The sequence below is a fragment of the Bos mutus genome, chromosome 3 (genome assembly GCF_027580195.1).
Source record: "Bos mutus isolate GX-2022 chromosome 3, NWIPB_WYAK_1.1, whole genome shotgun sequence".
Lineage (NCBI taxonomy): Eukaryota > Metazoa > Chordata > Mammalia > Artiodactyla > Bovidae > Bos > Bos mutus.
This window is the reverse complement of record NC_091619.1, coordinates 16,605,154-16,619,571: the sequence shown is the minus strand read 5'-3', so window position 1 is coordinate 16,619,571 and position 14,418 is coordinate 16,605,154. Positions and strand designations below refer to the sequence as shown.

Below are 14,418 nucleotides of genomic sequence, written 5' to 3'. Positions count from 1 at the left end.
ATAACCTGGAAATCCTAGTCTAATGTTTTACTCTTAAACATGTCAAATTCAGCTAGTCAAAAAAGTTATTTATCACAGATGGAGTCTCATTCATTCTTTAAACAAAGAGTTGCTAGTTAAAGTAGATTTCAGATTAAATTGTTCATTCTTTAGCTTTTCAAAGACCCAAAAACAAATCAGTATCTTTTGTAAAATTACTTCTTAAAAGTTCATCAAACGGACTTCCCTGGTGGTCCAGTGGCTAGGACTCCGCACTCCCAATGTAGGGGGCCCATTAAAAGTTCATTAAATGCATCACACACATACACACAGAAGTCGCTCAGTCGTGTCCGACTCTTTGTGACCCCATGGATTGTAGCCCACCAGGCTCCTCGGTCCATGGGATTTTCCAGGCATGAGTACTGGAGTGGGTTGCTGTTTCCTTCTCCATTAACTGCATCAGCTGTTTCCAATTTTCCCTCTCTTTTGAAAAGAATTTTTTTTAAATTTTATTATGGAAAATTTCAAGCTAAAAATATAGTAAATTGACATGTATGCATCACCCAGCTTCAATATTTGTCTGTAAATAAGGCCAATCTGTTTCATCTATACCTTCTACCCAACCCTTCCCTTCTCTCTGCACCTCCAAAGGATTATGTTAAATTCCACGCAGGGATTCACCTGGACTTACATGGTGGTCCAGTTGCTAAGACTCTGCTCAGTGGAGGGGGCCTGGGTTCAGTTTCTGGTTGGGGAACTAGATCCCACATGCTGCAACTAAGACCTGGCACAGCCAAATAAATACTGTTTTTAAAATCCCAGACAAAAGCAGCTACACCCCAATAAAAAAAATCCCAAACATTGTATCATTTCATGCATAAACACTTCAACATATAGGTCAAGAGCTAAAGGTACAATACAACAATATCACCATGCCTTTAAAAATTAGTAATTCCTTAATAATATCCAGTGATCAAAGTTGGAAAACTTGTCTTAGAAATGAGTTTTTACAAATAGCTGTTTGACCCCAATCTCTCTTGAACTCTAAGGTCACTGATGACCTTCATGTTGCTAAATATATCAGTCCTCATCTTACTTGACAGGTCAGCAGCACCTGACAGTTTATTACTCACTCCTAGAAATAAATATTTTCTTCATTTAGCTTCTGGGATACCACGTGCTTCCTCCTGGTTGTCCTCACCAAGGTGCCGCTGCACTGCTCCATCTCCATCCTCTTTTCTGGTTCCTCCTTTTCTCTCTAGCCTCAAAATGTATGACTTTTAAGTCCAGGGCTCAATCATAGGACCCCTTCTTTTAGCCTACCTTCACTCTCAAAGTCCTAAAGACCCTGTATCATTTGTCCAACTCCCCTGTCACCTCATGATCAACTAAAAACTCCCAAATTTCTATCTCTAGCCCAGATTTTTTGTCTGAACTGCAAACTCATATCTACCCACTTACTTGACATCTCCATTTAGGTGTCTAATAAGTGTCTTAAACCTAATATATGTCCAAAACTGAATTGCTGGTTCCTGCCCCTCCTAGCCCATCTTCAGAAATAGTTGCTTAGAACCAACTCTAATAACCCCTGAACACCCCCTTTCCTTACATCCTCCATCAAATCCATTGGCAAGTTTTTAAAGTCTTGTATCATAGAATTTTGGAGGGGCGGGGGTGGGCCAAGCAGCATGTGACATCTTAGTTTCCTGACCCAGGGATTGAACCCATGACCTTTGCATTGGGAGCATGGAGTCTTAACCACTGGACTGCCAGGGAAATCCCTAAGTTTTATATCTCATGACATATGCAAAATTCATCCACATGTCACTATTTTCACATCTTGTTACCACCCTACAGTAAGCCACCATCATACCTGATTATTGAAATGGTCTCCTAACTGGTCTGTATCCTATTCTTTCCCCCACAGTCTGTTCTCAATGCAGAAGCCAGAGTGAACTGTTAAAACACAGACCCTGTGCTGAAACTTTCCAACAGCTCCTATCTCAGAGTCCTTAAAATAATCTTTACTGCTGTACGTAATCCGACCTTTCTTCTCCCTTTGCCTTTCTGGTCTCATTTCTTCTCTCCCTCTACTCTAGTCTCTACTGGCCATCATGTTCTTAAATACACTCTTGCCTTGGAGCATTTGCACTTTTTCTTTTCCCCAGGTATCCTTCAAGTCTCTTTTCAATTGTAAGTCTTCCCTAATATCCTGTTTATATATAAACACACACACACACACACACACATCTACCCTAGTGTCATCGTTATTCAACATTGACTTATTGGTTCATTATTTGCCTTCCCCCATAGAAAGCGAGCTCCACAAAGGCAGACTTTATTTTGTTTCCTTCCAAGTGCCTAGAATAGTGTCTGACCCACAGGTAAATGAATTGTTTTTGCTTTTTTTCATATTGGAGCTCTTGTTTTACTGAACTCTAATCCTATCAGATTACACCTCTCATGATCTCATGATCATTCTTGCAACTCACATATCTCTTCATTGAACAGCTTCTGACATAGTTCTAACAGGACATCTTCTGTATGAAGAGAGTATGAATTCTGCATTCTCCAGGTTGAATCAAATCCATCATATAGGACCTATTTACTAACTCATTTTTTTATGACCACCATATTTTGTATTTGCAATATCTACAAGAACTTTTCAAAGTGTAATTAAAAACTGGTCACAATCTGTTAAGTATCTGACTAAGGCTGAGATGGTGACAGCAACCTCCCTGTATAGACATGATGAATCCCAAAACAGTGATGACAGTATTAATTCACTTCCTATTCACTTCCTTTAGTTTGGGCTGAATGTTTATCTACTTACACATTTTAGAAGAACACTAATTTATAATAATTCCTGATGTTCAAATTGTCTTTAGAGTTGCATTATCCTGATTAACTCAGAACATTTTTTGTTGTTGAATCTTATCTTTTATGAAATACTTTGGATTTGACTTCACCGATTTATGTTGATTTCTATTTGTACAGTATGTATATAGCTGGACTTTTAGGTAGCTCAGCTGTTAAAGAATCCACCTGCAATTCAAGAGACTCTGGTTTCTATTTGTACAATATTTGTATAGCTACACATGCTTTCTTTTATTGCTATTGCCTGATATGTTGTTTTTTCCTTTCCTTTTATTTTTTACCTTTTGTCAGTTTGGTATGTCTTACATTCATATTTTGTTTATATTTGAACTTTTCACTAATGATTTTTCTATGCTTTATTTTTCTTCCTTTTCTTGTCTATGATTATAGTAACAGATTTTTTCCCCTTAGTAATACAGAGATTTTACTCCTATACCTTTAATGGTCACCAATAACTTTTGAGCATATCCATTAAAACTTTATCAATATCTATGTAATGTCTACAACACACTTGCCATCTCCATCTACCATCTCTGTAGTCATTTCTGGGTTCCCTGCTCCTTCCCCCACGTCCTCCAAAATAGACACCTGGAATTTCCAGTTTTTCTTTGGAGTGTGTGTGTAGGTAAGCCAAGGCATTTATTTATTTATTTATAGCCAGGCCAAGGCATGCAGATCTTAGTTCCCTGACCAAGGAACAAACTGGTGCCCTCTGCAGTGGAAGTGCAGAGTCCTAACCACTGAACTGTCAGGGAATTTCCAGCCAAGGCATTTTTAATTAAAATAATTTTATTTTTATTTTTTGGCCATACCATGATAGATGTGGGATCTTAGTCACCCGACCAGGGATTGAGCCCACAGCCCCTCCACTGAAAGTGCAGAGTCTTAATCGCTGTACCAGGAGGGAAATCCCCTAAGACATTTAAAAATGTAATTCTTTTTTTTGGCTGCACTGGGTCTTAGTTGTGGCATGTGGGATCTAGTTCCCTGACCAGGGATGGGGCCCCCTGCACTGGGAGCAGAGTCTTAGCCACTAGATTGCCGGGGAAGTCCCTAAAATGTGATTCTTGATTAAAAAGCGAAAATGATTGACTAGGTTGTCTCCCATTCTTTGGGAGATTAGTTAAAATTATTGATTCATTAAACTTTTTTCTGCCTTCCTACCATATGTCAGGCTTTGTCGTGGACTTAGGCATAGCAGAGATTGACAGCTTTCTCGCCTTTAATTGGGACTTCCCTGGTGGCTCAGACGGTAAAGAACCTGCCTGCAGTGCAGGAGATCGGTTCGATCCCTGGATTGGGGAAGATCCCCTGCAGAAGGAAATGGCCACCCACTCCAGAATTCTTGCCTGGAGAATTCCACGGATAGAGAAGCCTGGCGGGCTACAATCCATGGGGTTGCGAAGAGGGGGACACGACTGAGTGACTAACACTTTCACTTTCTTTTGCCCTTAATGAAATGGGAAAGACAGATACACAAACAAATGCAATTCAGAGGTATAAGTGCTTAGTAGTTTGATGAACAAAGTGCCATGGGGAACCGGGGGAGCTGAAAAGTCAGTAGTCAGTAGTCATCCCACCACTTTTTTAAAAAAGATGATGCTGGAATAGACATAGCCTCAGCACTTTCAGAAGTTCCTTCACATTTTCTCTTAGATCTCGGCAAGGAACGCCACCAGAAAACGTGAATGGCAGGGCAGGTGGAGGTGTGGCCCACTTTTTTGTGTTACTTGGCCCCTCCCTCCGCCCCAAACAGCTCCCACTTTTTTTTTTTTCTGGCGGCGCCTACAACTCCCAGAAAGCAACACGGGGATGAAGGCGGAACCAGCTGGCCCAACCGAGATCAGTGATTGGTGATGCGCGCTGGGCCAATTGGAGGAGTTGTTGTTTAGTGGTCTAGGAGAGCCGGTCGGGGAGGGAGGAAGGAGGCACGATGGTGTTGGAAAGCACTATGGTTTGGTGAGGAGCCACCTCGGGCCCCCTTGGGGAGCGGGACTGGGTCGGGGGCGCCTGTAGCTCGGAGGCCGGGCGGGCCTGGGGTGGGGGAGGGGGGCCTGGTGGAAAAGATGAGGCCTTGGGCCGGGAGGAAAGGAGCTCCAGCGACTCCCTGAGTCATCCCGGGGCCCCAGAGGTAGTTCCAGACGGACAGGCCCGAGGTAGCCCTCTTAACCCTCAGTCCGCGGACGGTCATTGACCGGCCCTGCTATTTTTCTCCATCACAGCGTCGTCTTCTCTAGACCAGCCTACCTGTCTTTAGCTAGAGTCCTGCTTCTCGGACTCACCATGATAGTCTTCTGCCTTCCTCTCTTCTTTTCAAAATGATGGGTGTTACTTAGGAAGAGAGTTTCAAATCCCTTCCTCTCCCCATTCACTTGTCGCCGACTCCTTTGCTTTTCCTGGTGTTACCGTCAAAGGCACTACAAGAGTACTTTATAAGTGTTTGTGGCTTAGTCGCTAAGTCGTGTCGGACTCTTGGCCATTCCATGGACTGTAGCCCGCTAGGTTCCTCTGTCCCTGGGATTTTCCAGGCAAGAATCCTGGAGTGGTTTGCCATTTCCTTCTCCAGAGGATCTTCCCGACCCTGGGAACGAATGCGGATCTCCTGTAATGCAGGCAGATTCTTTACCGACTAAGAAGTGAAGTGAAGTGAAGTCACTCAGTCGTGTCCGACACTTTGTGACCCCATGGACTATAGCCCACCAGGCTCCTCCGTCCATGGGATTCTCCAGGCAAGAGTACTGGAGTGAGTTGCCATTTCCTTCTCCAGGGGATCTTCCAGACCCAGGGATCGAACCCAGGCAGACACTTTAACGTCTGAGCCACCAGGGAAGCCCTTACCGACTAAGCTACCTTCTAAATGCTAGGCATTTGATTTGCTTCATCTCACTTAAGCCTCACAATACTCCCTCCCTTTTACAGATGAGGATACCGCGTCTCGGCAGTTTTAAATGACTTACACAAAATCATACAGCCGATTAAGTGGTGGAGCCTAGGTTTAAACCCAGGATTATCTGACTCAAAGACACTTCGGCTCTTATCCAGTGAGCTCTCTGTCTTCATCAGTCTCAGACGTGGCTGAGTAGCTATTAGGAACTGAGGACCACACTTTTGCAAGGTTTCAAGAGTTTCTTCTAAGTGTGAGCCTAGAATGAAAACAGAATAGTACACAAACGCACACAAATCTCCAGTTGCATGGGACAGACACCTAAGGGTTTTCTTTTTGCTGCGAAGATACTGTTGCCAGATAACACATAGGATGCCCAATAAAATTTGAATTTCAGAAAAACAATTATTTTTAATATCAAAATGGCTATGTGTGTGTCCCACATATTGCATGGGACATACTTTCACTAGAAAGTTTCTGTTGTTTGTCTGAAATTCAGATTTAACTGGGAGTCCTGTATTTTCTCTTATTTTTGGCTGTGCCGGGTCTTCATTGCTTTTGCCTGGGCTTTCTATGGTTGCTGGGAGCCGGGGCTACTGTTTGTTGTGAGGGTTTGCAGGGTTCTGGTTGCTGTGAACACGGGCTCTAGGCGCCAGAGCTTCAGTAGTTGTGGCACACAGGCTCAGCAGTTGCCGCTCACTCGGGCTTAGTTGCTATGTAGCATGTGGGATCTTCCCAGACCAGGGATCGAACCCATGTTCTCTGCATTGGCAGGCGAACTCTTTACCACTGTGTCACCAGGGAATTTTGGGAGCCCTGTATTTTCATTTGCTAAATATGGCAGCCTCTGGGAGAAAGCAAGTTAAGAGTAGAAAGAGGACAGGATTTGGAATCCAAAAACCTGTGTTTTGGGTACTTTCCAGCTGCATGTTCTTGAGAATGTAGTAAATCTCTCACTTTAGCTCTAAAATGAGAATGTAATAGTAACATCTACTTTTCTCATAGCACAGGTAGGCAGTGTGTGTCATGGTGCTCTGTAAACTGCGCAGCACTGTGCATCTGTTAGTTGCCATGATGCTTAAGAAGTCCTCAGGAAAGAATTTAAGAGGGTCCCTGAAGGGACTTAGACAGATGTTAAGGAGAGGCCATTACATGTAAGGAGAAGGGCATAAGGAAAGCTGCTGAAGTGTACATTCTCAAGGCTTGTTTAGGGAGTAGAAACTGGACTAGCGTGACTTCATTATTCGGTTGTTGGTTGAAGGTGGTTCCCTTTTTTGGAGAAAGGGGGATGCAGCCAGGTAGAAGAGCACAGGTGTCGGGTTGAGGAGGCTGAATTCTGCCCTTTACCCTTCAATAGAGGACTACTGAAAACGTTCTGAGGCTGGTGGAGCCAGAGCTGTATACAAAATGGGATTTAAGAATGCTGATCTGGCTTGAGGTATAGGAGGAAAGATTAGGTCCAGAGTGATGCATTGGCAGCCTGTTGTAACAGCCCAGCCATAGAATAGCAGTGAAAGCCACTGCTTTTCTCATGCTTTGCTGTCCCTCAGAATTCTCTGGAGGAGCTTATTAAAAAGTTGTGTATATTTGATTCTGCTTGGTCTGGTGGCTCAGACTCCTAGCCAGGGAAGCTTAGGCATCTGTATTTTATTTTTTTTTTTAGATGAAAGCTTTATGGAATAGCTGGATCATTTTGTCAGCCCTTATTTTGATATAAACTTTAATTGGGAAAAATTACTTACTTTTGAGCGAAAGTAGTCACAGGAAATGCATGCATTATCCTGTCTGTATAAAGTTCAATGTTGGGAAAACCAAACTGCAGTTTTTAGGGGGCACATGTAGGTGTGCAAGCATCTGTTTTTACCACTGCCAGCACTGTCACCCTCAGAGTGGTTCTGATGCACTCGTGACAGTATGAGGACTGCTGTCCTGTTCTGCACAGTAGGTTCTTCCTCCCTCTCAAGCCGCCCCCCACACCCCTCTCCTCCCGCCCGCAGGTCTTCCTCTGACATCTTTCTTCCAGCCTTCATCCATCTGCTGGTCTTGCCCACAGCCTTTGTACTTAGTAGCTATTCCAGCTGGATGATCCTCAAAGCTTCCATTGTTTCATATATTTAGCCACCACTGTATTTGAAGCTAGGAAGGCAGTTATTTCCCTGTTGGGAGAGAATTGGAAACAGTGTATCAGGGAAAAAAGAATGTAGCATGGTCAGTGAAGTCTGCCCTTGACCTCCTTTATACAGATTGAGTTTCCTCTATAAGAACTGGTCTGTGTATCGTGCTTACTGTTAGGCATTGTGCTAAGTACTTTCTGTGAGCTTAATCCTCATAGCCAGCACTATCCAGGTAGGTATAATAAAACCCATTTTACAGATGAGGTACCTGGACCTTAGAGAAATTCAGCAGCTTCCTTATAGGACCATAGAACTATCAAGTAGTAGAGTAGGGATTTGAACCTGCCTGAACACTGCCCTTCCAACCTTTTCTGCTTGTCTTCCAGTAGCTTCTTAATTACCTCTCTTCATCATTTTTGGTTTGTATTTATTGCCTGGCAAAGGATACTAAAGAAAAAATGGCCTCCAAGCCCGTTTAGCTTGCCAGGAGAGATGAGCTGTCTCTGAGTCTGCTGCTTGCTTTCAGTGTTTTGAGGGACCTCAGTCTGTCAAGAATTCATTCTCTTCTGGGGTGTAGATAACTTACTCACTTCTCTGCCTTCTTTTGGTCTCCGGGAACCTGGCGCTTGTATTTCATGTTACTTGGATTCTTACAGATTGTGAAAAGCTATAGGGATAGAATACGTGAGACCCCCAGATCTGTGAAACCTCGTTTTTGCAGTTCAGTCCAGCTGTCAAAGCTGTTGAACATTTAACCAGATAATTTAGATTGTACTTTCCTACATTCAGTGCTGCCAAGTGTGTGTTATTTCATAAATATTTTTCAGTTGCCCTGTTGATTTCCTGCCTTGGAATACTCCTATTTTAATAGCAGATAGCGTGTCTCTCCACAACCATGATTGATAATACTAAGGCACCTTATAAAAAGGTGGACATGGTACATTAGTAGATCACAGCCTTGCGTACTTACACAATTACTTGTGGAGATTTAAAAAGGTTTTTTGCCTTTGGTTATTTTGAGTCAGTAAGTCTAGAGGAGGGCTTGGTCATGTGTATATTAAAAAAAAAAAAAGTTGCAGCTGATCCTCTGTCCACAAAGACTGAGAGCCACTGCCTCATGGCACCCCTCATGGGAGAGTTGTTGGGGGTAGGGGGGTGGTCCCTGGGACTGGACGGAATGTCTCAGGCCTCAGTGTGGCCTGTCTCCTGCTTCTCCTCTAACCTGGCAGCGTGGACAACAGTGAGTACATGCGGAATGGGGACTTCTTACCCACCCGGCTGCAGGCCCAACAGGATGCTGTCAATATAGTCTGTCACTCCAAGACCCGCAGCAACCCTGAGAACAACGTGGGCCTCATCACACTGGCCAAGTAGGTGGCGCAGGGCGGGCGGGCGTGCGGGGGAGGCGGGGCGATTCCTGTCTGTGACCCACTAGGGCGCTAGGGCACTGCCTTTTCGTAGATTCCATGAGGCTGCTTTTGCCCATCACCTTCCTAGACTACCTTCTTCACTACTCCATATAAATATAAGCAGCGACTTGTTTTTTAAAAAATTAATATCAACCTGAATTTAATAGAAATGTGAAGCTTAATTTCTGTGATAAAATCTCAGTGTATTCTATTTTATTTATTTTTTCTATTTTTAATGTTCTGGTTGTGCTGGTTCTTTGTTGCTGCATGCAGGTTTTCTCTGGTTGGGGGGCCTGCTCTCTAGTTGTGGTGCTTGGGCTTCTCGTTAAGCCCAAGGGCTTCTCCCCTTGCTGTGGAGCACAGGCTCTAGGCACACGGTCTCGGTAGTTGGGGCGCACAGATCTAGCTGCTCTGAGGCGCGTGGAATCCTCCTGGACCAGGAATTGAACCTGTGTCCCCTGCGTTGGCAGGTGGACTGTCAGCCACTGTGCCACCGGGGCAGTCCTCACTGTATTTTAAAGATAATAAAAAGTGATTTGGGGTCAGCTTCCCAGGGCATATGTCACACATCGTGTTACCCCCAAAGTAATTTGTTTTAGGAACTGATAATCCGCAAATGAGTGACTGCCCATCCCAGCATTCATGTTATTAGCCAGAAAATGAGTCTAAAAATGAAGAGGATAGGAGAGAGAAGAAGGAGCATCCAGCTATTGTAGAGAATTCTCAGGCCCCTGAGAGGAAGATGGCATGAGAGAGGTTGGGGGACATACTGGAAGAGGGCAAGCTTCTCTCAAAATGACCCCCTTCTTATCTTCTGTGTTTCATATCCGCACAGTAGGGATTTTTCTCTACTTTTCTCCAGTTACTCTCCAGTTTTATGTCATTGACGTGTAACACTGTGTAAGTTGGAGGTATACAACGTAACGATTTGATAATGTGTATATCGCAAAGTGATCACCACAGTAAGTTTAATTAATATCCATGTCTCACATAGTTAAAAGTTTTTTCCTTGTGATGAGAACTTGGAAGATCTACTCTGTAAACAGTAGATGTTTGTTTAGGAAAAATAGAGATAACAGTTATCATCAAGGTCTCTAAAGAAAACATGAGTTGAACACAGTTCGGAGGCAGTTGTCCTACCCTGAAATCACAGAAGTGCTCCTTCCCCATTCCAGTGACTGTGAAGTGCTGACCACACTCACCCCAGACACTGGCCGCATCCTGTCTAAGCTTCACACTGTCCAGCCGAAGGGCAAGATCACCTTCTGCACTGGCATCCGTGTGGCCCATGTGAGTCCTGCAGGGTCCCTCTGGTGGTTCCTCCTTGCTCTGGGATTCTGCCTCCACCCTTACTCATTTCCCCCCTAGACTCTTGGAGTGAGAACCAGCACCAGGGAAGAGAGATGATGTAGAGAAAGGAGTGGAAAAGATAGAGTGGGATGATCGGTGAAGATCATGAAGGGGAAGTCCCTAGAATGGAGAATTAACCCCTCTTCCTTATCCACAGAGAGGCACAGAGAGAAGGGTAGGGAGGAGGAGGGGGTTTAGATCTGGCGTGAGTGTGATGATAGGCTCAAAGTATATGGAAGCCATAAGAGAGTGATAGGAAAGAGCTGGGGGATTCCTGTGGCTGACTCCAAGAACTTCCTCTTCCTTTTCAAGCTGGCCTTGAAGCACCGGCAGGGCAAGAATCACAAGATGCGAATCATTGCCTTTGTGGGAAGCCCTGTGGAGGACAATGAGAAGGATGTGAGTCCAAGTGACAGCCGGGGAGTTTGGACACCACATGTTTGGGAGGGGGCTTCTGTTGGCTCTTGGGAGAGTCAGGAAGAAGCATTGGGTCCATGAATTTGGGGAAAGGAGGTTGTACAAAATTCAGTTTTTCTGTTGGGGCCTTGGAGAGGTCCTCCCTCTCCTATATGCTTGTGATGTATGTCACCTTCCCTCGTGGTATGGAACAGACTTCCTCATTTCTCTCCCCTTCTTCCTAGCTGGTGAAACTGGCTAAACGCCTCAAGAAGGAGAAAGTAAATGTTGACATTATCAATTTTGGGGAAGAGGTGAGTAAGGGAAAGTAAATGTTGACATTATCAATTTGGGGGAAGAGGTGAGTAAGGACCGGTTGGGGGCCAGTGACTGTTTTGATTGTAAATAGAGAACAGTCTTTGCCTAGAGGAGTGTCTGCATGGGGGTGAGGGGCTGCAGACAGGAGCTGGTGGCAGAGAATGGGGGCAGGCCGGGAAGGAGAGCCTCCTGTGTTCTTCTCTCCCCAGGAGGTAAACACAGAAAAGCTGACCGCTTTTGTAAACACATTGAATGGCAAAGATGGAACCGGTTCTCACCTGGTGACAGTGCCTCCTGGGCCCAGCTTGGCTGATGCCCTCATCAGCTCGCCCATTCTGGCTGGGGAAGGTGGTGCCATGCTGGGTCTTGGTGCCAGTGACTTTGAATTTGGAGTGGATCCCAGCGCTGATCCTGAGCTGGCCCTGGTGAGCAAACATTGACCTCCAGGAGCGCCCAGGTGTCCTTCTTGATCCTTCTCACACAGCATGTAGCTTCTCTAGGGCTAGACAGTCCTAAGGACCCTTGCTTGTTTTCCCAGACCCCCTCTAGGTCCCTCTTCCCCATAATTCTGTCCGATCTCTAGGGGCACCACTGTCAGACTCTCTTCTTCGCTTCTCTCCATGAAACCCCAGGTTTCTCCCAAGCCCATCCTTTCCCCCATGTCATCTGTCATCTCTCCAGCTGCTTCCCCACGGGTATAAACCAGAAGCTGCCCCTTTCCAGTCCGTCCCCCACCCTCAGCTGCCTTCCCCAGTGCCCCAGGGGACTGAGGGCCGGAGAATGTCTGACTTTGCTCACCCGTGGCCAGGCCCTGCGTGTTTCTATGGAAGAGCAGCGGCAGCGGCAAGAGGAAGAGGCACGGCGGGCAGCTGCTGCCTCTGCCGCTGAGGCCGGGATTGCCGCGGCCGGGACTGAAGGTGAAAGAGGTGGAATCTGAAGTCCCGGGACTGCGGGGTGCTCTGTGGAGGCCTGGTGTAGATGGGGCTGGAGTTCTGGCGGTGTGGAAACACGTGGGCTTGGGGGTGGGCACAGTTCCACCCTGCCGCTGTCTTCCTTTCCCTAGACTCGGACGATGCCCTGCTGAAGATGACCATCAGCCAGCAGGAGTTTGGCCGCACTGGGCTCCCTGACCTGAGCAGTATGACTGAGGAGGAGCAGATTGCTTACGCCATGCAGATGTCCCTCCAGGGTGCTGGTGAGCCGGGGCCTGGGTGGGCGTGCTGCAGCAGAGACACTGCGGGAAGAAATGGAACTGAGCAAACTGACCTTTCTTCCTCAGAGTTTGGCCAGGCAGAGTCAGCTGACATGGACGCCAGTTCAGCCATGGACACATCTGAGCCCACCAAGGTGAGGGCCAGCGATGACTCCATGCTGCCATCAGCCTTAAAATCCCCTGTGTTGAGATCCTCAGCCTGCTAGGGCTGGAACCATTCCTCTCTCAGGGTTTCATAGATGAGCTCTTTCTAGAGCAGAAGGAAAGAAACCCATGGAGGTAATGTTTCTTGTGGGTAAACCTTGCTAAGGAGAAGGTGGCCAGAGTTGGAGAAATGTCGTAAGTATTCTGTAATTTCCCTTCCTTGCTGGTGGGAGCAGTCTGGACAGTTCTCAGTGATACCATCTTCCAGGAGCATAAAAAGAGGGTCCAGGAAAACAAAAGGGGGGAGTGGGTGTCTAATAGCAGGAAACCTAAAGGTCATGGCATCTGTTTTTATCCTTTGAGCTCAAAAAGCAATGTTCTCAGGCTTCTCCTCTAATTGGTTGGTAATTTAATGTTTGGGGGACTTCCCTGGTGGTCCAGTGATTGGGACTTAGTGCTTTTACTACTGGAGCCCCGGGGTTCAATCCCTGGTCAATGAACTAAGATCTGGAAAGCCATGTCTATGCAATAACAACAACAACAAAAATAGAATAAAACAAGTGTTTGAAGTTCGTACTCTGTACGTGCTTAGTTGCTCAGTTGTGTCTGACTCTGCGACGTCGTAGGCTGTAGCCCACCAGGCTCCTCTGCCCATGGGGTTCTCCAGGCAAGAACACTAGAGCGGGTTGCCTTCCCTGCTCCAGCATACTGTGTATAGGCACTGGGGTTTTCCTAAACCCTCCTTCCTGTCTTTGGCCAGTCAAGTGAGAAGAGGAGCTCGTGTGGCGGTACTCTCCCGTCTCCCACGCGGGCTTGCTCTGCAGCCAGCCCCCCTCACCAGGCTGACACTGACCCCGTTTCAGGAGGAGGATGATTATGACGTGATGCAGGACCCCGAATTCCTCCAGAGTGTCTTGGAGAACCTTCCGGGCGTGGATCCCAACAATGAGGCCATTCGAAATGCTATGGGCTCCCTGGCCTCCCAGGCCACCAAAGATGGCAAGAAGGACAAGAAGGAGGAGGACAAGAAGTGAGACTGGAGGGAGGGGATGAGCCGGCCAGGGGCCCAAGCTGGGTGGGGTGGGGGGTAGGGTCGGAGGTGTTGTCTGTAACCACTGCGCCCTAAATAAAGCTTGGCAACTTTTTTTTTTGCTTTTTGCTTCAAACACTGGTAACTTTGCCTGTGACCATTCCCCTTCCACCCATCTCCACCCAGGACAGTCTTTTCTTAGGAAGAACTTTACTGAAAGCCATTTGTGTGAGGCACTGGGGCCCCAGAGAAGAGAAGCCAGTACTGGCCATTGAGGAGTCAGCATCTAGGGAAGGGCCAGCCTGTAAATGAGCAGTTACTCGCACCTAACAAGTGCCCAAAGAGAGGCCTGAACAAGGCACTGTGGAAGTGAGGAGAGGGCCACAACCTTGTAGCCTCTGGGAAGGTTCCCGAAGGCAACATTTGAGCCCTCATTTAATGGGGCCAGAAGTTCATCAGCCAGCAAACGAGATGGTGATGTTTCCATTCAGTAGGAATAGCGTGTGCTGATGGCGTGGAGGCATCTTGTCACTTAAAGAGTATTTGGAAAAAAAAAAAAAGACTATTTGGGCTGGCAAACAGCAGGAGACAGGTGGAAAAGTCGGAATGCCGCATATCAGGGATCTTGGAGACCTTTCACAAGATGGAAGTCTGTGAAGGAGAAACATGGTTTATCTTGTTGGAGCACCAAATTTAGAGGCAGG

The 14,418-nt window shown here is 46.3% G+C and overlaps 1 protein-coding gene across 3 annotated transcripts; it reads left to right on the top strand.

Moving 5' to 3' along the window:
• The first annotated feature begins 4,704 nt into the window (after nt 1-4,704).
• PSMD4 (proteasome 26S subunit ubiquitin receptor, non-ATPase 4) lies at nt 4,705-13,833 on the top strand. 3 transcript variants are annotated; one of them, XM_070367114.1, is made up of 10 exons: nt 4,705-4,815; nt 9,084-9,224; nt 10,439-10,553; nt 10,926-11,012; nt 11,255-11,323; nt 11,537-11,752; nt 12,136-12,253; nt 12,391-12,522; nt 12,607-12,674; nt 13,445-13,691. In XM_070367114.1, the coding sequence occupies exons 1-10, from the start codon at nt 4,790-4,792 to the stop codon at nt 13,556-13,558; spliced, it is 1,086 nt and encodes a 361-aa protein (XP_070223215.1). In that variant the 5' UTR covers nt 4,705-4,789; the 3' UTR covers nt 13,559-13,691. The 3 variants fall into 3 exon arrangements, with proteins under 3 accessions (XP_070223215.1, XP_005895004.1, XP_014333450.1); XM_005894942.3 differs by having other exon boundaries at nt 4,706-4,815; nt 12,136-12,244; nt 13,548-13,833; XM_014477964.2 differs by having other exon boundaries at nt 4,706-4,815; nt 13,548-13,833.
• Nucleotides 13,834-14,418: the final 585 nt, after the last annotated feature.

Bases quoted from the DNA above. Each gene is read 5' to 3' on its own strand.
- PSMD4 (XM_014477964.2), top strand. From the start codon at position 4,790: ATGGTGTTGGAAAGCACTATGGTTTG. The intron at 4,816-9,083 runs GTGAGGAGCCAC...CTAACCTGGCAG, and splicing joins TTGGAAAGCACTATGGTTTG to CGTGGACAACAGTGAGTACA. The intron at 12,675-13,547 runs GTGAGGGCCAGC...ACCCCGTTTCAG, and splicing joins ACACATCTGAGCCCACCAAG to GAGGAGGATGATTATGACGT.